This window comes from Sphaerodactylus townsendi, linkage group LG08 (genome assembly GCF_021028975.2).
Source record: "Sphaerodactylus townsendi isolate TG3544 linkage group LG08, MPM_Stown_v2.3, whole genome shotgun sequence".
Taxonomy (NCBI): domain Eukaryota; kingdom Metazoa; phylum Chordata; class Lepidosauria; order Squamata; family Sphaerodactylidae; genus Sphaerodactylus; species Sphaerodactylus townsendi.
In genome coordinates this window covers 52,289,664-52,313,312 of record NC_059432.1, presented here as the reverse complement: position 1 = coordinate 52,313,312, position 23,649 = coordinate 52,289,664, and the positions used below count along the sequence as shown (strand labels likewise).

The 23,649-nt window shown below is 43.9% G+C and overlaps 1 protein-coding gene across 1 annotated transcript in view; it reads right to left on the bottom strand.

Moving 5' to 3' along the window:
- The window catches only part of HSPA12A (heat shock protein family A (Hsp70) member 12A), a 76,497-nt gene extending 53,181 nt beyond the window's left edge, over nt 1-23,316 (bottom strand). Inside the window, exons 1-3 of the mRNA XM_048505551.1 lie at nt 23,043-23,316; nt 4,561-4,646; nt 2,354-2,478 (exon numbers count right to left, since the gene is read on the bottom strand). Of these exons, the coding sequence (XP_048361508.1) occupies nt 2,354-2,478; nt 4,561-4,646; nt 23,043-23,070 (239 nt within the window). The 5' untranslated portion in view covers nt 23,071-23,316. The remainder of the gene's footprint in view (nt 1-2,353; nt 2,479-4,560; nt 4,647-23,042) is intronic.
- Nucleotides 23,317-23,649: the final 333 nt, after the last annotated feature.

Genomic DNA, 23,649 nt, shown 5'->3' with positions numbered 1-23,649 from the left:
AAAAAAGCAAACTTTTTAAAAAAGGATTGTCAGAAAACTAAACATCTGGTAACAATCAATATAAAGAAGGGACAGGAAGCAGATAGTTTTGAAATTTAAAAAGAACAGGGATATGGCATTGACAAGTTTATGTCAATGTAAACATTCTCAAGAATGGTGTAGTCAGAAATGACATTGCCTGTGCATAAAGATTGGCAGTTTACCATACAAACAACTAGGCAGCCCAATCCACACTGGGCTGGTGGGCAAGGAGGGTGCCACTCTGGGACTGCCCCACACCCCTCCAAAGGGCTTTTCCACAGTGCAGGAAGCCCAAAAAGTTTTTTTTAAACCCCAACCTGAAAATCCCCCATAGGGGAAAGTGGAAATACACGATGGAAACCATGTTTCCTGTTTTTTATTTACTTCCAAAGATTCATAAGAAAGGATTCGTCCAGATAGATCTATTGTGTCTTGCTCTGACTCTGTATTTGAAACCCTGGCATATTGCCTAGCTTGGGCCCGCTGGCGTAAGGGTGTTAAACATGCGGTGGAAATCGACTAAGTTCGACTCCACCTCGGAAAAACCCCACCACACTGGTGCAGTCTGTTTTTTTCCTGTTTCCCATATTCTACCTTATCCTTGGATAATGAGGATTTTAAAATTAAGTGGATAAAATTAAGTTGATTTATCCTCAGTAAATGTGCATTAGACCTTCTGTTACTTATCAGTGATTAAGGTTCCACTGAGAAAAAATGTGTGACTATTGGCTGAGACAGATTTAAAGTGAACGACCATTTCTGAAGTAATTAACCATAAAATACAGGAAATGTTTATAAAGAGAAGTTTAAAATCTTTCAATGATAAACTCAAGGATCTCAAATTTAAAAGTTTACTAGGGATAACAGGGATTATGAACAGAATAAAGTTTTATAAAAGGAATCAAGCAGGATATGGGAAACAGAAAAAAATTACATGGAGGGATGGTTACTGCTCCTCAGATTTAGAACTGACAGAGGGGAGGCACTTCCACCTTGGAGGATGAAGAGTGGTTGACCTCTCCTATGAAGAGAGAGGTCAACCTACTAGATCCATTCTGAGTAAAAGAAGTAACAGACCCAGACACAAGCCTAAATTTTTCTGCCCCCACCCTAACTCGGGGGAAGCTGAGAAAATAATTGTTAATTTATCCTCCTGGGCTTTGATGCATGATGAGCTTCGTGTCTTAAATCTGAGCTCTGATTTTGTTCCCATTCCATGCTGTAATCATTTTCAATCATGCATAGATTTGCATAAATTATTTAGGCAAATTAAGCTGTGGGCTTTTTTGGGAGACTCTTCCCTTGAATCAGGTTCTCCTTTTCGACCCAAATCTACTTTCACTCCTTCTATCACTGATCCTTGTATTCATTCCTTTCAAAAAGTTGTTTTGAGGAATATAGCACACCTTGAGCAGTATGGTGTTTACAGATTCCCGAATAACGTTATCAAGACAAATTTATTTTCGAGAATTTGCCAATGGATACCAATGTTATTATTAAAGATGCTGACAATGACGGTGCCATTGTTGTGCTCAACACAGAGAATGATCTCTTGGCTGTTCATGGACAGCTTAATAATGTAGAATTTTATTTAAAAATTCACAAGGACCCCACAGATCATATTACTTCCATTACTAAAATTTCTGTACTGGAGACTATGGTGTTGTGGGTGATTAATGACAATGTGGCCAAATTTCTTATCCAAAATTCTCCCAGAATTCTTGTTTTTTATTTACTTCCAAAGATTAATGAGAAAGGATTCGTCCCTCCAGATAGATCCATTGTGTCTTGCTCTGACTCTGTATTTAGCATCTTATCGGGACTCTTAAATCTTTTGTTGTGTTCATGGACTCATGAATCAAAGTTACAGGAGATTTCATCCACAAAGTGGAGGTAGTAGTTTATCCCCATGGGGCAATATTGCTAACCTTCGATGTTGGGTGCACGGTACACCAACATCCCTTATAATGAAGGTAAGAGAAGTCCTTATATACCCATTCAAGTTCTAAATCCCCCTACCTACTTCGTCACAGAATTAGCAGGTATCATTTTAGATAATGGATATTTCTGCTTTGATAGGCACTTTTACAGGCAAATTAATGGAGTCAGCATGGACTGTGGACTAGCTCCAAGCATCACTAACCTGTTTATGGGCTCCTTGAAGAGGTAAAAAGAGCCCCCACCTTTGACATCTTCACAAGTACTTCAAGGCCTGCTTGTTTGTATGTATACAAACATCTTTGACTCACCATTTGGAAATTATAGTATTACTAACTGTGAAGTTAAAGACACCCTAATCACATGTACATAAGCCTGGGTTGATGCCCTGTACCTCATGACATGAATGCATTCTGGTTCCTTCGTGAAGCTGTAAGCGTAACCACTGGAAGTTGTCCCAAAATCAATAGCCACAACAACAAGAAATGATTGTTCGTCTGCATCATTCGCATCTGAGTTCTGGTAAAATAATAAAAGTGAAACATTTATGAAACATTTATGTTACACAGAAGTTGTAAAATTTACTGATGATTTTACACAAAAGCGCTTCACTAGTAATCAGCACTAGAGTTAAGAACTCAGCAATTTCTGAATGTCACCCGGGATGGAATACAATACATTATATTTAATTCATGACTTTGATGCTAATCCAGATGACTGAAAATACCTCTCAAATTCTCTTCTTGTAATTTTTGTGATCTGCTTTCTTCCATCACCAATATTCCAGAAAAAATGGACAGTTTTTGAAATGTCTTTTGTGTCAAATACTGAATGCATTAAAATACATCAGGCAACAAGCGTGCACCGTAGTTTCATTAGCACGAGTATTGGCTCTCTGAAGTGATGCTAAGAAAAATTTAGCCTGTCAATAACACCATATTTTTTATTACTTTCATCTATCAAAGTGCCTTTTTAAAATGGTACCATATAGTCAGATAAACTAACTTTTACCCCTTCCCCAAGCCATGATCCTGATTTGACAGTGGAAAAGAGTCAGGCTGAAGCCTCACATTCCCCACACCCCCTTCGTCCGGAATGGAGCTTCTGGCTGGGGAGGGAGGGAAGTTTCTGAAGCTCATAGAGGCCATGTTCCATGAGAAGGCCTGTACTAGGAAAAGCAGTTCTATTACTCCTGGCTTTGCCTGCAGCGATTACATTAATAATAGTAGATTCTATGTTCAAAGGCCATATACTTCTGAGTACAAATTATAGCAAAGCACTATTACCATCAATCCAATCCCAGTGCAAAATATAGCCTTCAGCATTGCAGGATCGATTTGCAGCAAAATGAGATGCTCGAGTTAAATAATGCATATTCTGGATTCCTCCCTACACACCTTGATCCATGACAGAATGCCCAGTTATGTTCAAGGCTTTCTTCATATTTATTCAGTGAGGGGAAAATTCAATTTGGAACTCCACTCCAAACCATTCAGCAGAGCAAAAATGTGTAGGATTCCAAAACATTTTTCATGCTAAAGCACAACAGACATTAATGAAAGATGAAAAAGCTGCTTTCGAAGGTTCAGCTGTAGAATTAACTTCCATACGAAATAGAAAGATCACAAACAGTTACCATCTTATATACTCAAGGCACTCTTCTACTTGGCCACTGTCAAAACCACAGAAAATGTAAAAAAACGGGATTCTTTGTGGCAGATACAGCCTGACAGTCTGAGTTTTTGTAAACTTAGAACATTCTTGCAATGCAAAGAAATCACTCAGTCAAGTACGTTGGTATATTAGCCTGTTAATGCTCTCCACATTTTGACACAGCAAAAAGCTGACAAACACTTATAGATTCTCAGCCCCACCTTTCAAATCATCTGGCAATGGCTCACAGCAACTTCCAAATACACACACGCACCACTCAAAAATATTAAAATGTTACAAATATAAAAAGCCCCAAAGACAGCAAAATGCTCCCAATTAATATCCAGTGCATGCACTCAACATTGCTTCAAATCAGTTAAATTATCCCATAAAAAAAGTATTTGTAATGCATCTGAAACTGTGTCAAACTTGGAATCATCCTAAATTCTTTTGGGAGATAGTTTAAAAGAACAGGTGCTACCCTGTTTCCCCAAATATACGACATCCCCTGAAAATAAGATGTAGTAGAGGTTTTGTTGAAGTGCGAAATATAAGGCATCCCCCGAAAGAAAGACGTAGCAAAGTTTTTGTTTGGAAGCATGCCCGATGAACAGAATACAGAAAAATAAGACATCCCCTGAAAATAAGACATAGCACATCTTTGGGGGAAAAAATTAATATAAGATACTGTCTTATTTTCGGGGAAACATGGTATGACCAAGAACAAGCACATTAGAGCCACGGCTGGCCTAACAGATTTCAGGAATGGGACATCCAAGAGAGTGCCCTGAAAGGATCTTAGCTGACACATATACTCATACTGGGACATATGATTCAGCAATCTACCCAGCAAATCAAACTGAACAGCCACAGAAGTCCTCTGATCATGATAAATCTTCATCATGGACGATAAAATAAGACTAGTCACATATAGGCTGTACTACTCACCGCAATATGTGATGGAGATAGTGGTGTTATTCCAGGGTCTCCCAGACTCCTAGCTGGAGAAGCATAGGCAGTTGTTGGAACTCCATCTGAAAGAAAATGGAAGTCTTTTACAACACAATTCAAAGGAGGGCTGAATTCACCTGTGGGAGTGGTGTGGAGTGGCACCAGTGGATTTGCTCTCCGGGACACTTGCCCCAGTACAGAAGTGATTCTGTTAGCTCCCCTCCCTGGCACTGGGATGCCACGTTGGATGTCCACCAACATCCAAGCACCCCTGCCACTGCAGGTGTAGTGGGGCAAGCCAGAATGGTGGCTGGAGTGGAGCTGGTGTTAGTTGGTGTCATGATATGCCGGCGGCCAGGTCTTTAGACTTATGTCACCAAAAAAAATGCTGAAAATCTATTAAACCCCAATGGGGGCTTCTTAGTGACAGGGAGGTGCTTTTTTTTTTTTTTTTTTTTTGCTTTTTAAGCCTCCCAACATCTCTGGGAAGCCTCTATGGGAGCGACAGGCTGTGGCCAGCTGCCTGGCCTCTTGGATGGGGCTGTAAGTCTCTTGAATATTCCACAGGGAAAAAATAGGTTAAAAAGTAAAAAAGGGTCATTATGACGCACAAGCGGCTGCAATAAAGATATGAAGCTGAATACTACTAAATTCAGTTATGAACTAAAAATGACATATAAACTTGATAAAATAATTTTCTTAAGATAGACACAGTAACTGGAGTAAATTCATTTTGAGCGGCATTAAAAAGCAGATAGTATATGCCAATGAGTCACAAAAGCAACTGGCAGCAGAGATGCAAGCCCTTGAGACTTCCCAGTATCAATCTTGACTGGATATGTACAGGGAGCACCCATATCTCTTCCTCAATGCAATGCCAAGAAAAGAAGTGCCCAAATGATTGTGTAAATGTGTATGTGAATACATGCAGTCTTCTATCTTCTCCAGTATTTTTTGTGATGTGCTCCCCTAAAAGATGATGAATCCCGTCTCTCACTTTTCCCCCTTTGTCAGTGCCTGAGGGTGCCAGAAAATTGGCTTTGTTCCAAATCATTCAGCCTTTTTTACCCAAACAGACTGGGATTCTCCCAATCAGATTGTATGAGTGGTGTACAAATGTTATGTTGCTTTTAGGGACAAGATGAACTGAATCAGCCATTGTAATCATAAAAGCCCTAAGCTCAGAAAGTAATTGTTGTCCTGACAGCAAGATACTGGGAACAGCTTCTTTTCTCCCAGAATTGTTGTCTGCAAGGCAGAACTGGAGTTGTACTTGCAGATGTTTGTGGACTGAGGAGTTCCTGATCTCCAAATCCTTACACAGGGAGGCCTAAAAAGCTCATTGGTACTTTTGAGCAGTGAAGTTTAATATATCCAAGGTCAATCCTTTCAACAGATTTTTCAGCTGAGCTAAATTCCAACTAGCTGGTGACTATATAGATTTACATTATTATCTAAAATGACTCCCAAATTTATTCAAGCCCAACTCAGATACTAAATCCAGCATGACAAATCTTAAACAAAATTATTGCCTCTTAGATCGCATGACAATTTGCTGTGTTCAGTATTTTAATATGATTTATTACTAGCAAGCTGATAATTTCATTCTGACTCCTACACTTCCACTCAAAAGACATATAAAGAAACAAATAAAACCTCCTTTTTAATAATACCCATATATTGTTGCAGCTTTATCTAAAGGCTTGTGAAGACATTTTCTGGTCAGAAAATGTCCAGGTTTTTTTACAGTTCAACAACATGTACAAATATTTGTGGTTTCATAAAAAGAAACTTGGTGTACAAAACATCAACTTCATAACTCTTTTCCAGCTGAGAGACAATGAAAAGTTGGCTATTAGCAGGAAACTCAAGCTATCAGATTAATCCTTCATAATCACCATGACTATCTTTCAGCACTCCAGTAACAGAGTAATAGTTTTAGAACTGGACTGGTTTCTAGAGCTTCTCACTTCCTCATATTCTTCTCCATGCTTGGCTGTCCTAGTTCACGAGGATATAAAAGGTTAAATGAAGTCCACTATCTTGTCTTTGTTTACTGTTGCTCTAATTATAATAACCATTTCACAGATTTACAAATCTCAGTGCAAAACAATGACCTTCATGTGCCCATTACTACTCTCCAGAACATCTTCTGAGAAAAAAGTGATTTGCTAGAGACAATTCAATAGAATACACTGTAGTTCAGCTAAATATAGCTACTACAGCACCTTTTCTTAGGCCATTTAGGTTTCCACGGATACCACAGTACAGCACTGACATATCCTATGATTAAAACTGTAGGGGATGCTGTTTAAAGTTCAAGCAATACCATTATTATTATTATTTATTCAATTTAATAGGAACAGTTAAATTTAAGAAATAATATTCCATAACTGATTTTTCTTTCCTCTCACTATATTCATCTCATCATCCACAGTACAATAAAGTATGAAACTCAGTTCTTAGTGTTTACTTGATTGTTCTTACCTAGATTCTGCCATTGTAAGATAGATCTTGGTCTCCAGTAAGACACTATTACTATTATTTAAATAACATTCTTTACTCATAGAGTATTGGCCCTCCAGTGACTTGTATTACTCACGGGAACACAGACTAATAAACCTGATCTGTCCACAGTCATACAATGAGTTTAAGATCCACATTGGCTTCTGGACCACAACAGCATTATGAAAACATTCTTGTCACAACTTACCAGTGATATAAAGTCTTGCACCACAGCATCATATTGTTAATACTACTATATTTTTTCTGTTGCAATGGTATGATACTAGTTCTATCCTTTTATCTACGAGAAATTCTTCCTGTCTGACAAGAAACCAACATAAAACTTGTTCCAAATACAGGCGGTCCTCCTGGTGTACCGGTCGCCTAGCGCACCAGGGGACAGCCTGCTGCGGCTGCTGGAGGTGGTGGCGGACTGGGCATTGCGGTTCCCCAGACTTATTGTTCTGGGGGACTTCAATGTCCATGTCGACACCGCCTCATGTACGGTGGCCGCGGACCTAGTGTCATCCATGGCGGCACTGGGCCTCTCCTTGGTAAGCTCTGGCCCCACTCATGAGGCCGGTCACACGCTGGATTTGGTCTTCGGTTTGGGGGTTAATGTGGTCATATCCTCTATGGACAGAGTACCATGGTCTGACCATTACGCCCTGAAGGTTCGGATGGACCTGCCACGCCAAACCCGTCTAGGCGAGGGGCTGATTTATGCCCGCCGGCGGAGACTTATGGATCCAATTGGTTTCCTGAATGCTCTGCGGGACCCTGAACCCGCCGGCACACTCGATGAGCAGGTGGAGGACTGGAATTCCCGGCTCTCCGATGCCATCGAGACTGTTGCTCCCCGGCGTCCTCTTCGCCCCCGTGTTCGGCAGGCTCCCTGGTATACCGAGGAGCTGCGCCAGATGAAACGGGTGCTTAGACGACTAGAGCGAGTGTGGCGGAAATCTCGTGACGGAGCGGCGCGAACATCCTATAGGACGTTTATGAAGGCCTATGAGATGGCAATGAAGGAGGCGAAGAGGGCTTTCTTCTCCTCCTCTCTTGCGTCTGCTAGCTCTCGCCCGGCACAATTATTTCGTATAATTCGGTCCTTGACCTCCTTATCGGAAGGGTCCACAAACCAACGATTGGCTGTTAGCTGTGAGGCATTTATGAGCTTTTTTGCAGATAAAGTCGCGTCGCTCCGCCAGGACCTTCCCGCCACGTTATCTACAATTAGTGAACTGGAGGCTCCCTTGCCGTCTTCGGGCCCAAGTTTGGCCCAGTTCTCCCTGCTCTCCGAAGCCGCTGTTGACAGGGCCTTGGCTGCTGTTAGACCTACTACCTGTCCTCTGGATCCGTGCCCCTCCTGGCTTATAAAAGCTTGCCGGGCGGAGCTACGACCCCATCTGTTGAATATCATCAATGGCTCCCTTGAGCAAGGGGTCTTTCCGGATGGGTTGAAGGAGGCAGTGGTCCGCCCACTCTTAAAAAGACCATCGTTAGATCCAGGTGATCTGGCCAATTACCGCCCCGTCTCGAATCTTTCATTTCTGGGGAAGGTAATTGAGAGAGTGGTGTTGGAGCAGCTTCAGGGTTTCCTGGATGACGCATCGGCCTTCGATCCCTTCCAGTCCGGCTTCCGTGCTGGGCATGGGACGGAGACCGCTCTTGTCGCCATCACAGATACGCTCCGTATCCAGCTTGACCGAGGCGGATCGGCGCTGCTGGTTTTGTTAGATCTTACCGCAGCGTTTGATATGGTCGACCATGACCTTTTGACCCACCGTCTGGCCGCTTCCGGGGTTCGGGGCACTGTCCTTCAGTGGATTGCCTCGTTCCTCCGGGACCGGAGTCAGCAAGTGTGGTGCGGGGATGAAGCCTCCAGGAAGTGCCCGCTTCAGTGCGGAGTACCTCAGGGAGCGCTGCTATCCCCGCTATTATTTAACATCTATATGCGACCACTTGCTCAGCTGGTGCGGAGCTTTGGGCTGATCTGTCATCAATATGCTGATGACACTCAGCTCATTCTGTTGATGGAGGGGGGAGCAGTTGCCGCCCCGGCGGCTCTCCAGCATTGTTTGGAGGCGGTAGCTGGTTGGTTGCAGCAGAGCAGGCTGCAACTGAATCCATCGAAGACGGAGATCCTCTGGCTAGGCCGCAGGGGTGAGGTTGGAGATTTCCAGCCGCCGGTGTGGGAGGGGGTCTCATTGGCGCCGACCTCCTCCGTTCGCAGTCTGGGGGTCCACCTGGATTCGTCTCTTTCAATGGAGACCCAGGTGGCCCATATAACCCGGACTGCATTTTTCCATCTTCGTCAGGCCCGGCGGTTGGCTCCCTTCCTCTCCCAGGCGGATCTGGCCACTGTGATCCATGCAACGGTCACCTCCAGGCTGGACTATTGTAACTCGCTGTACGCTGGCCTTCCCTTGCGTTTGATTCGGAAGTTAAAACTGGTCCAACATGCGGCAGCACGCCTGCTCACAGGAGGCGCCTTCAGAGAACACATCCAGCCTGTGTTGCGGCAGCTGCATTGGCTTCCGGTTGAATTCCGAATCATCTTCAAGGTGTGGGTTCTGACCTTTAAGGCTTTGCGCGGCCTGGGGCCCTCGTACCTTCGGGACCGCATCACCTCATATGTCCCAATTCGGCCTCTGCATTCTGCAGAGGCCAATCTGCTGGTGGTCCCCGGCCCCTCTATGATGCGGCTGGCCTCCACGCGGGCCAGGGCCTTTACGGCACTGGCCCCGGCCTGGTGGAACACCCTTCCTCCAGCTGTCTGGGCCCTGCGGGACCTTGGTGAGTTCCGCAGGGCCTGTAAGACCGTGTTGTTCCACCGGGCCTTTGGAGTGTCCAGCTGCTAATATGGTGCCCCCTCACTGCTCTGTGCCTGGGGCAGTTACATCAGGGTCCCCTCATATGAGGAGCCCCCTCATATGGGGAGCCCCACTGGCCCCCCCTCAGGGAGGTAGGTTTTTAAATTGGGGCCAGACGCCTTCTATTTATTTATTATGTATTATGGTTACTCGCTGTTTTTATGAGTTTTAAGCTATTTTATGGGATGGAGCCTATGTATTTATATTTGTATGATTGCTCCTGTTGTTCACCGCCCGGAGCCCCCCGGGGATCGGGCGGTATATAAATTGAAAAAATAAATAAATAAAATAAAAGAATCATTTATTGTTCTGGTAATTAGAAGCTCTGTCAGACTTGCTTGCAGACTTGCATCTCTTATGGTTTCACTCCCTATTTTTCTCTCAACTCCTCTAACCATTAAACTATCAGTTACATAGTACTGAGATATTGTCAAGGTGCATGTGCATTACAAATTTGCTGGATCACCGTTTAGCTTATTTTCCTTTGTTCCTATGGCCTACATGTATTCATCTGAACACATCTCTGGAAACAATGGAAATATGGGCAGAAAATGTCAGCTAATCATTGTCAGAAACATGCCATTCAATAATTTAAAAAAAACCCCTCCCAAGTTAAAGAAGAGTTACAGCTCCCACAAATTCACTCCCACAAATTCACCTAATTGAGAGGGGTCCACCAACAGTGGCTTGACTTACAAGCCAACTATAATTTTGTTCCTCACTACTACTCTACCCTTGCCTGTTTAGAGGGTTGGGGGAAAAGAAGAATATTCTCTCACTTACACAAAAGCATGGACAAGATACCGTATATACTCACGTATAAGCTGAGTTTTTCAGCCCTGTTTTAAGGCTGAAAAATGCCCCTCGGCTTATACACGAGTCACTGCTTACCAGCTGGCTCTTCAGGCCTCTGCCGAGGCTGGGGGCATGGCCGGGACGACCTCCCTGCAGCTGCACAAGCTGCTTGTTGCTGCCCTCCTCAGAGGGTGAAGGGGAACCCTGGCTGGCTGGGCTTGCTCCAACCCGGGGAGGCAGAGGGAGCTCCTTATTTGGGCAGTGACTCCCCCTGATGTCATTGCCCAAATAAGGAGCTCCCTCCACCTCCCAGCTGGCTGGGCTTCCTCAAACCCAGTGGGAGGTGGAGGGAGCTCCTTATTTGGCCAGTGACTCCCGCTGATGTCATTGCCCAAATAAGAAGCTCCCTCCACCTCCCAGTTGGATTTCAGGGGGAGTCACTGCCCAAATCAGGAGCTCCCTCTGCCTGCCTGCTGGTTGGGCTTTCTCAAACCCAGGGGGAGGTGGAGGGAGCTCCTTATTTAGGCAATGACATCAGGGGGAGTCACTGCCCAAATAAGGAGCTCCCTCTGCCTGCCAGCTGGCTGGGCTTCCTCAAACCCAGTGGGAAGTGGAGGGAGCTCCTTATTTGGGCAGTGACTCCCTCTGATGTCATTGCCCAAATAAGGACCTCCCTCCACCTCTTGGTTGCCTGGGCTTCCTCAATGGAAGCTGGGAGGTGGAGGGAGATCCTTATTTGGGCAATGACATCAGGGGGAGTCACTGCCCAAATAAGGAGCTCCCTCTGCCTCCCCGCTTCCCACCTTTGACTTATACATGAGTCAATATGTTTTCCCAGGTTTTGGTAGTAAAATTAGGTGCCTTGGCTTATACAGGAGTCGGCTTATACACGAGTTTATAAGGTAAATGAATAGTAAAAGAGACCTTCTATTCTTTAACTGCTCTGCAAATAGGGGGCAGACAACCCTCTTTTCATCTAAAGTTCCCAGGTAACTGCTAGAAAGAGTCAGAGAGAGGACACATCTGTTGTTTACAACAGAGTGTGTAAATAGTTAAAAAAAACACTGTGTCTTTCCACATGCTCAGAAAAAAGACTTTCCTGCTGTTTGTTGTCTCCAACGCACAGGACAAAAAGAGCTCCAAGGAAACAATCTGTTTGCTGCTGGATGTCCTTATTGCCATAGATCCAGAGAGGGAACCTTCTTCATAAACTGGCAAGTGCATTTGTGAACATCTGTTTATGAGTTACAGCAAGAGTTACAGTAATGTTCTTGGAAAATGTACTTGCAGATCATGACACAGGGAGACACAGGCCTGGCATGGCGAGAAGAACTTGGCTAAGTACAATAAGGATAAAGCTTTCACTAACATCACTGAAGGAGGCATACTAGTCACTATTGAAGATGCTACCAGTGGCGTAGCACCAACGAGACGTGGGGACATGACGCCCTGGGTGGAGTCGTGGTGGGAGCGTTCCAGGGCGGGACAGGCAGCACTGTGGCAGGGGTGCAGGGCGTGCATGCGGCCCAGGCCCAGTTTCCCCTCACTCCACCCCTGAATGCTACCGATTGCTTTATGACAGTCAAAGATAAAGCAGTGGAAGGAGAAATAGAAGATGACAACAGCCATGCTAGAGAGTCAAGGGACAAGGTAGGAAGACTGGAAGTGGTCACCGTTGCATGACAAAGAAGGTGGGATGGCTGGATGGTCACTGTTGCATGACAAGAAAGTAATTAGTATACATTGGCTCCCAACAAGCAACTGAAGTGAGGAGAAGCTGGTGGGGATGACATGGAGAAATTAACAAATAGATTGATGTTCATAGTTAACATGCTAGAAACTCATATCTTACAGGGCCAAAAAAGCTATGTGCAATGTAGGGCAGACTTTGAGGGAGACAAGCACAATGGTCCATGGGCCATGTACGGAGTATGGATACGATATGTGAATTTGGAGAAAGTAGTCTGGAACACAAAAAACAGAAAGGAAGGTGAAAAGACACAGGGTACATTACATTATGAAAAGGGCTAAGCCTTGGGAATCATTGCTATGATTTTGGAAGCTTGTATCTCATTTCTCTCAATGAGACTGGAGCAAGACAAGAGAGGATTTGGTGGACTTAAAATAAAAGTGAAGCACTCCTTTCTACACATCTATTTTGTTTTGTCCTGATCATTCATAGTGATATGTACAAATATATCTGAAAATAAAGTTGGGGACCTGAAGGTACAGAAAATTTAGACGGGCCAAAATACTGAAAGGAGTGTGTGAGAGACTACATCCTGAGAAAGAAGCCTCTAACCATCTTTTCTTTCAAAGACTATAAAATCACAAACTGCAGTTTAACTCCCTTGATTTATTTATTTTTCTCCATGTATTATTAAATTCTGCCTTCTTCCAAATATTGCAGCAATGTCTGCATCACTAGAACTGCTGCATCATGAACCATGATGCAGGAAATTGCCTGTGGTCAATTTATAGTAAGGAACTCTCCTGGATACTGTTTTGGAAAGTGAATGCGGTGGATAAATGCTCTTTGCCAAGAAGACCACAAGAATTATCTTCTCCAGGGTAATATTTTACCATGACCTATTCCAACTCAATTAAATCCTCAATAGAATTCCCACATGTTAAAATCGTTTAAAGTGCTTTAGAGGGGGTAGGAGGAATATCAAGAGATAAGGCTGAAACCTTATGCACCAAAAAAAACAGACTCCACTGAGTATAATGAAACTTTTTTTTGGGAAAAGCATTGGTAAGATCACATCGCAAAAGAGTTAGAATAATTATTAACATCTCTTGCAACTCTTGTCTTGGATTATAACAACCGTGGGAGTGAAACTGAAAAGTGTTTTCCTGAGCATGGTAAGAAGCATGCCTTTTTGGATGCCTTCATAGTAATCTCTTGAAGGAACAGAATTATCACGGAATTCTCTGCATAGACCTGAGTTACTATACTCCTGAAGGAAATGGCGCCTACAGGGATGGGGGCTGCCACCATTAGGGTGCCCCTGCAGCAAGCCATCCTGTCCCACTCACCCCCAACCCCTTCTGCTCTGAACAGCAATAGAGAAGGCACGGAGTTTATAAGCCAGTGATGGCGAACCTTTTTGAGACTGAGTGCCCAAATTGCAACCCAAACCCCACTTATTTATCGCAAAGTGCCAACATGGCAATTTAATCTGAATACTGAGGTTTTCGTTTAGAAACACGTTACTTGGGAGTAAGCTTGGTGAAGCAACCGTGCAACACTTCAAATGGGTGACTCACAACCCTAGGAGGGTTTACTCAGAAGCAAGCCCCATTGCCAGCAACCGAGCTTACTCCCAGGTAAACGATTGTGCCCAGGCCAACCAAGTGTGTATGTGTGGGGGTGATTTTCCGCCCCTCTACATGATGGACCCTGTGCACACGTGCCCACAGAAAGGGCTCTGAGTGCCACCTCTGGCACCCGTGCCATAGGTTCGCCACCGCTGTTATAAGCTAACATCGCTTTGGTCTCAGGCATCCCAACATATGTGAACTCAGACTATGACCATCCCACACACTTGCAACACTCCTCTACTGGTGGGGCACTGCTAAGCATAACACTTAGCTCTTTTTTTAAAACTAGTAGATGGTCTAAGACAGGGTATGCTCCCAACAAGCTGGACAAACTGACATACCAAGGAGCCAGCACAAAAACAATAAACTCTTCCTAGTGCATCGACCTCACTGGTTCCTAACTTTACCTCACACCTAGCTCCTGGGAGAGAACAGTGCCCGTCTTTGGTTTGTTTATTTATAAGGATTTTATTCCACCCTTTTTCAATCAGGGTGGCTAGCAACTCACATCATTAAACAAATAAGTTCATATATATTAAAACAGCATAATATATTCCTGGAGCACTAATATATCATTCACCACCCAGTAACTAAGGAAGGACAAACCTAATACAGGTCATAAATATGTACATCCATAAAAACAACACCATATGGATAAACAAAATACGATAGGGTCAGCAGTGATGTAACCATCACTGCCTCAACCATAGACCTGATGGAATATTTCTGTCTTACAAGCCCATGGAATTGAAGAAGATCCCGCAAGGCCCAGCTCTCTACTGAGAGTGTTCCACTAGGCGGGGGTCAGAGTCAAAAATGTTCTGGCCCTAGTTGAGGACAGTCAGATGTATTTAGGGTCAGTATTCACCAGAAAGTTGTTCCCAGTTGAGTGTAATGCTCTTCGGGGTTTATACTGGGAGAAGTGGTCCCAATTGTATTCACTTGACTGTCCTTTCTTTCAAATGCAGAGGTAACCAATTCAGTGATTATAGTCTTTTCCACATAAAGATTAAAGTGCTGTCAGTTGTGTTATGGCATGAGAGAAAATAGCGGGCTTCCACAGTATAAAAATAGTCCTGAATATCCATGTTGTACCTTAAATCTCAGGTGATTATAGAGCTCCTCATTTAATGTCCCCCAATTTCCTTTGCCTTAATTTGTTTATATTTAGTTGAATTCTCATCCTTTCTTATGAACACATGGAAGTGCCATACCAAGACCCATCTGGCTCATTATTGTTTACACTGCCTGGAAGTGGCTCTCTTGGGTCTCAGGGAGAATGGGGTCCTTCCTAACATTTGATACCTGAAGTTCTTCAGCAGAAGACACCAGGGATTGAACCCAGAACTTTCTGCAACAAGATCAAAATAGCTGGAGTGGTGATGTAAAGAACTTTGAGGCGTCAGAAAAACCGGGCTTCGAACCGGGGTTCGGATCTAGAATTTGACCTGTTCCGATCTCCGTCTTGCTGCCGTGTTTAAACAAAACTACTATTTGGGACAAACATGTAGGACTGAATGTCCATATAGGAATTCAGCTTTGGTTGCCACTGTAGGCTAAAGGCCTATCACTTGGGCAACTACTTTTATTGCGGCTCAGCAACAAAGTATCTATTTAGCATGGAGACAGTCCTATGTTCAAGCCCCAGCACCTCCAGTTACAAGGTTCAAGCAGTAGTTAACATAAAATACCTTTGCCTGAGGTTTTGGAAAGCCACTGTCAGTCTGAGTAGATAATATTGACTTTGGTGGATCAAGGTTCTCTTTCAGTAGAAGACAACATCGAGCTGAAAAATGCTTGACAAGAGCCATTGTCCTTGTAAGATTAGTTTTCATGAACAGACAGGTGATACTAAACCTATAGGAACTGAGCAGTTACAGAACCCAAACATTAACTATCCAACTCAAACATTAAGTATCCAGAGAAGAAACTAGTGTACAACAGAGTACAGAATGATATCATCACCAGCTATGGTCAGTTGAACACTCATCCATTTTTACATCGTATCATGGTACTAGATCAGGGGTAGGGAACCTGCGGCTCTCCAGATGTTCAGGAACTACAATTCCCATCAGCCTCATAAAGCATTGATGGCCATGCTGCTGGTAGAGAGCTGATAGGAGTATAGTTCCCTGAACATCTCCCGCAGGATCTAACTACAAACTCAGATACCACTTTTTAGCTTGTCATCTGACAAAGTGCATGCTATGGGACAAGTACATGTTTAGGTGTCTATGTAGATATTTTCACAATGTAACACTGAGAACACAGTGAATGTAAAAGAATGATTATGGAAGCAAGCGATTTGTAAGGAATTTCCACAGATGTTCAGCAACAGCCAGCTTGTGCCCATAGAAGATATATAGCAGTAGTATGAGGTTTCACCAAGACTCTGCTGCTTCCAAGAGTTTTCATTTCAGTCTGCTTGATCCAGCTATGAAGCCTTGCCTTGAGGGGAAGGTCCAGGTTTCATGTCTGCCTGATGTTGTGAACATGTAGTGTTGAGCCCTTGCACTGAAAGCAACCTGTTTGTGTCTTGTCTGATACCACTCTGATACCTTTGATAAAACTTGCTTACCACTCATGGTACAGATTTTTGTTCCACTTGAATCCTACAGCAGACATTTGTTTGCTCCTAACAAACCTATTTTCCTGGCTCCATAAAGGTTTTCATGCTAAGAAAACAGAATGGAGGGAAAGGCTGATCTCAGTTGGGGCCCTATACACCTGCAGTCTTATAAGATGGGATTTGTATATATGAATACCTTTCATTGTCACATCAATTTTGGGCCACAAAGATCCAGCCCATCCTCTTTTTTTAAAAAGTCATTTGATGCTGCTTATATATTTGCATCCTTTATAAAAAATTCAATATAGTATTAGAAATTAACTCATTTTAAACTAAATGTCACATGTCTCTACTGTTTCAACCTTGCCTAAAAAGGAGTACTAGTTATTTCACAGTACCTCCCTGATTTTTTTAGAATGCAACATTTCCAAAAGTCACATTTGTTAAAATATACTTACCGTATATACTCGTATATAAGTCGACCCGCATATAAGTCGAGGCACCTAATTTTACCACAAAAAACTGGGAAAACTTATTGACTCGCGTATAAGTCGAGGGTGGGAAATGCAGCATCAATTGAGGCATCAGTAGGTTAAATGTTTTTGAATATTTATTTCAAAGAAAAACAGTAAACTGGCTCTGTAAGTGGAAAAGAGGGTCAACAAGAACAATATGGTATCAACAATAACTTTAAAAGTACAAAAACCTTAGCTCAACCAGCAACCAAGCTAAAACACAAGAGGTAAAATCCTTCAAAACTGGATTCCTCATCATCATCTGTGTGTCCAAATGTAATCCAACTTAGATTTTAAGAGGGATATTATCAGAAATGAAAAATCTACTACTAGCTTCCATTGTAAACAATGGGGGATGGGGCATCCCCTTTGGGGGTCCATAACTTTGGATCCCCTGACCCAAACTTCACCAAACCTGGCTGGTATCATAAAGAGACTTTCCTGATGAGACCAGCCAGGTTTGGTGAAGTTTGGTTCAGAGGGTCCAAAGTTATGGACCTTCAAAAGGGTAGCCCCATCTACTAATAGCTCCCATTGAAAACAATGGGGAATGGGGGCACCTCCTTTGGGGGTCCATAACTTTGGACCCCTGAACCAAACTTTACCAAACTTGGCTGGTATCATCAGGAGTGTCTTCTGAGGGTACCCTGAAATTGTGGTGCCGCTAGCATAAAAACTGCGCCCCCTGCTGGCCGGCAAAGTAAAAACACACACAAAAATTTAATGACCCGCGTATAAGTCGAGGGGAGCTTTTTCAGCATTAAAAATGTGCTGAAAAATTCGACTTATACATGAGTATATACAGTATGTATTACTAGATTGAGTAATACACCTGCCACTGTAATAGGCAGATGGGCCTATGGACTGGGGGGCATAACTCTCTCATATCACAGGAGACCTGGGAAATTGAAAATTTTAAGGTGTTAAAAAAGCATTGTGTGTGTCTGTGGAGAGGGCAGGGTACTCCCCAAAGGCTTTTAAACAGGAAATGCTGCTACTGATATGCACAGGATACATTTTCTCCTGGTTTCCTCTTTGTAAAGCTTTCCAAGCTGCTTTTGGTAGCTTAAATAACAGTTTGGGAATCCTGCAGAGGCAGCATCTGAAAGGTTAGCTCTTAGAATTTAAAAAGTATATATGGAACATACAACACACACCACTCAGGATATCAGCTTGTATGACATTTTACATTATGTTGATTTCTAGAATAACAATAAGTCATGCTATTTAGTATTTTCATACCACCTTGATCAGCAAATTATTTATTTACTAAATTCATGCACCATCTTTCTGTCACTGCCCTAAAAGCCAATTTACAATTCAAAGTACTCATTATGATATAATATACATAACATCAAAGGAAAAATGTATGGGAAACCAAGATAAAAACAAGCAAGCTTAGGCATTGCTAGATAATAATGCAATGGCTGGATAATCACTGGGTGAAATGGCCACAGGTGTAGAGAGATGAGCAGCCAAATAGTGCCTCAGGATTTAATCTTTTCCACAGTGAAATAAAGGTGAATGGCTACTAATGGAACTAATTCTGAATGTGGAAAAATCACATAGCAAAGGCTTCCATCCAGACAAGTCACTTATTGATGACTCCACACAGTATGATGCAAATCCATATAACTTCTTGTACCACACTGAGTTCAGAAATGTTCATATATATGAACAAAATCTGTTGTTCACCTACAGCTTCCAAAGCAAAATGATGGCAAGATTTTTTGCTTTTGAACAATGTGGAACAGAATCTGTAGTAGTGCACTGCCGACCCGGCAGTGCCGTAGTAGAACGTTGGCACGCCAACGGACCTGCGGCCTTGCCGGTTGCATCGCACCCCCACTCCTCATCCCCCCATGAGTCACAGGTCGTGAACTGTCGCCAGCCTTAATCACCGGGCGCAGGGACAATGATCTTGCCCCCAGGTGAGGATTAGGCTCAGACGCGTACGCTCTTCTCCGCACGTAGCCAGATGAGATCATGCATCACCTGATGATCTCCCGACCTCCCGCTCTCCCGGAACTCCCCCCAGTCCTCCCTCCTACACTGTATAGAGTAACAATAAAAGGTGCCAGGGACCGGCAGACGGGAGACTCGCTAGGAACACGGACCTCCGGTCTCCCGCTGCTGGCGATCTCCACCAGATGTTATCTCCGCGTCTCGTCTCGTTCTTACGCTGACCGCGTGGGTCGACTACAAGCATCTATATAGTTTGTGTCTAAAATGTAACAAGATCATCAATACAAGAGGAGAAAAAAAAGAAGAGGCTTGGCCAAATAATGTAGATTTGCTTGTATTCAAAAATCAATGTCTAGTATGATAGCTTTATTATAAATGAAGGAATAGTGATCACTCTTGTTTCACAAAATGTTCCTGTTTATTTACTAGTCAAAATAATCAGAATAACTGAGGCTGAAAGCAAGACGTGATACAGTGGTGGTTTGAAGTGCAGGAGGCCCATTTTTTTAAATGTCCTTTGCAGCAAGAAAGACAGGAGAGAGACTGGAGCAGCTATGTTATACAGACAAGCGGCAGCATATAACTTGCTTATCAACACATGTGAACCAGTCTTTCTCCAGTGGCGGGAGTTCTCATGTTTTGCAGAGTTCTAACACTTTAAAGCAACAAAGTTCCTACAGGCCGTTAACGGGTTCTTCTCTCCTACAAAGTTATTCTCACCTGCTTTGCTAAATCCTAGCCTGTGATGTATGCTGCTATCCCTGGGGACTACTGCAGCTTTAGTATGCATTGTTGAGTTTCATTCCTCAAAGATGAGACTGATACCTTCACATTATTTTCTAGTGTTTCTGGACAAGCCAGGTTGGACAGGTTTTCCCTGTTTCCCTGCCTTATCCTAAACACTGCATGTTTAAAACACTGTATTTCAGTTAAATGATAGTATAATTCACTGAGCATTTAAACACACTGCTAGTCTGCTGTCACTCTTAATAAGCTGAATTGCAGTTCTCCGAATTGGTATTATCTGAAGTTCTAGAGGAGGTCTGTCTGCTGTCTGGCTGAGACTGGAAGCACTGCAATGCACCTGCAACCATAAAGATAATTAATATTTGGTGACTGCAATATTTTGTTGCTTCTCTTTGAGTTAGGAAAAATTTCATCATGGAAACATAGCTTCATATGTAACTAACTGTTCTATATAAATAGTTGTAGAAAGCAACATTCTTTTAAAAAAATCTATGTGCTCACAGAGTTATAAGAAGATAAACCAGAGGTCAGCATTTCTTGTATGACAAATAGGCCCTTTACTGAAACTCCTGCCCGGGTATCAAAGAAACCACTTAGTTTCATCTAAGCATCAGTCTTCATAAGATTCACTGACCATGTGAAAAAAAATGCAGCATTTATCAAGTAGTATCAAGTATCAGCTTCTCCTTGTTTCCAGTTATTGCTATCTCTATCATCCTTTAATAGCTATCTCTATCATCCTTTAAATACCTATTTCTTTTTTTAAAAGCCTACCTCAATTTGTTATTTGAGGAATAAATTTAAAAGATCTTGAAAAAAGAACTGGGAAAACAGGAAGCATATGTCAGTTTGTGCACACATAAAAACTGTTCTTTTTTCAGATTTATTTTTTCCACATTTCAAAATCAGTGCCCTTTGTTTTTGCTTCAGGGGCGCTGCATTTAAATTACTTGAACCATTCAATTTCAGACTGCATACTGATGAAGTAAGCCCTCGGCTAGTTGAAGCCTTCCCTTGTCATATATGGTCATGTACAACTGCATACATCAGACTCAACATTACAGGAGTTCCCTGAAGCAAATAGTATATCTGACACCTGAAAGGTCATGGAATTTAAAAGGCACTTGGTTACTATAAGTAAAAAACCCCCTCAAGTTATGTCTCCCATAAGAACCTTAGAAAAACATGTACAGGGGGTATCCCACTTCCTTTATTTCCAAGTTTTAATATCCTCTCCTTATACTATTCAGAAATGCAGCAAAGTGAAAAGAGAAGGTATAACCACTGAGGGTGGGCACACATCTTAACAGATACAAGAGTGCGCATGCATATGGAAATAGCTTGAGCTGCCCCTGCACATTGAGTATCCCAACAGGATTGTCACAATAGCTAAGCAGAATAACTAGTTATTTTATTAAGTGCTAGCAGGCTCTTTTAAGATGAAATTGCTGTAGATCTATGTTGTCAAGGAGTGGTATTCCCTCACAATCAGACACTCTGCAGAGATAGGAAGATATAGGAAGCTTGTGCCAAAGACATCCACTTTAAAAAAATTAAGTATCTTAAGAATTGACCCCAAAAAACTCAGGCGGTGAAGCAGGAGATGAAGCGGAGAGATCTTTCAAGTCAAGTTAGGTTTGCTTGGCACTTCTTGGTTTCCAATTTCTTACTTGCTAAACTATCCAATTTGTTTTAACACTGAAATGCTGAAACATGATCTGAGTTGGCCAGGATGATAAAAATGGAGGGAACATTGACTGCTGAACAAAACCACTTTCTCTGTTGTCCTCAAACTGCAATTCTGTTATCTCAGACATTCTGAGATAGGGGTCTGCACGAAAGGCCTCCATGGTCGGTGGCCGTTGCTGTTCGTGATCCTGGGAAATCACTGCATTGCCAGCCTCAGTGATCTCTGGCCCGGAGCCCCGCCCAGCCGCAGAGCACATGCGGAGCATCTTCCTCCCGGCCTTGGCTAAAAGACACGCCGCGGGGGAGGGGCGTCCAGGACTCCGCCGCATTGTCTTTTTTTCGTCTGGATCCTATCGCCTGCCGCGTCTCCTCCCGATCTGATGCAGTCCTTCCCTTCCCCAGACAGCCGCGATGACCGCCGGCGTACAGCTGATCTCCTGGGAGCAGCGATTGCAAGGAACTGGCGCAAAGAAGCAGTGCCAAGCCTGGAAAAACTCCCCATGAGATAGCCGGTATCAGAGGAATAGTATCACTACGGGTGCCCGCCCACCCTATTACTCGTAGAGTCATGAGCTACTACTCGCAGCAGGCCACTTTCTTGGCTAGCAAACTCAGCCATCCCAATTAGTCCCCAAGACTGATCGTCGTCTGCTTAACTTGCGTGGCCGCGCTCTGCGAGTAAAAAGTCCAGCTAGAGGTGCACAGGAACAATTTGCAAATGAGGAAGCTCCTGCCTTGCATAAGCTTGTCATGTCTACCCCTAACGCTGAAGCAAGTCCCACCTTCATTTCCCCTCATATCGGTAGATGCGCCATAGCAAGACGCACTGATGTTTCGCATTTGCCTGTCTTCTTCCAGTAACACATATACGCCCCTCCCCCACGTATTTACACCTAAGGATATACAGCTTTGTCCTTCCTATCGCCGTTTAAACTACATGCAGCATGATTCCCCGTGCACTTCTTGTAAGCATACATTTTTAATGTGTACATTTATGCATGCACACATGGGGGCACACTTCTGTGTCACACTGTATTCATGTACAAGTGCGCCCAAACGTACCTTCGCCCAGATATTCTAGTTATTGGTTATGTATCCAGCACCCATACCTGCCTAGGTGCTGATCGGACCTCTTTATCACTTCGTTTCTAATTGCACAGATACATTCCTGGGTACACACTGGCAAGGACTGGATTTATCCCTACGGTATTTAGTAATCGTTACTCTCTTAGGGAATCTGCAGCATTGGCAACAAGCAGCAGGGGCTCACCACGTAAGCGGAGGCGATTGTAGACCGCCTTCCCCCCACCTCCGGGCAACTCGACCCCCCAGTTGCCACCCCCACCCCCGCAAGTGAGCCGACCTTAGCAGGGCATTCCCAGGCAGGGCTCCTGCATTGCAGAGCAGCGGACAGCCGCGATTTTTTGGAAGGAGACTCCACCACCCACCTAGACAATCCCCTCCCCCCCCCCCACCTACCCCCGCCGGCACCGTTACCTGCCGTGACGCCTTCGGTCCCCGCCATGGCTGGAGGCGCCTGCGGCACCCTTGGCTCGATGCTGCAGCTCCGTGAGGCGAGAGCAGCCGGGAGGGGAAGGAGCGCGCCGCTCACTCTGCAGCCTGAGCCATCGGGTGTGCAGCAGCCCTGCAGCAATCGCTCCTTGCTCAGATCTGCCCACTCGGCCAAGGCTTCGCTCCTGTCTCTGTCCCCACCCACGGCTGGCTGTGCGAGCAGCCAAAGGGAAGGGTTCGCGTTTGACCCGGGCGTTCACGAGCCTTTCTTCCCTGCTGCAAAGACGCCGGCTGCTCAGATTTCTGCAGCGCCCCTCCCCTTTGAAGTGGTCTGCCTGCCTCTCCCCCCCTCCCCCGCAGTAGCACACAAGGGAATCAAGGCTGCAGTTGACAAAGACACGTTTACGACGAGGCCTCCAAGGAATAGGTTTGGATTCCCAAACCACAATTCCACACTTTTTCTCTAAAAAAACAGACAGAGATCTTTTGATTTTACAGTTTACTACTATGCTTTTGAGAAAAATCACCGCTGCATAGAACAGGCTCTCAGGTAAGACAGCTGTCCACAAGGTATCCCACCTGAATGCCACAG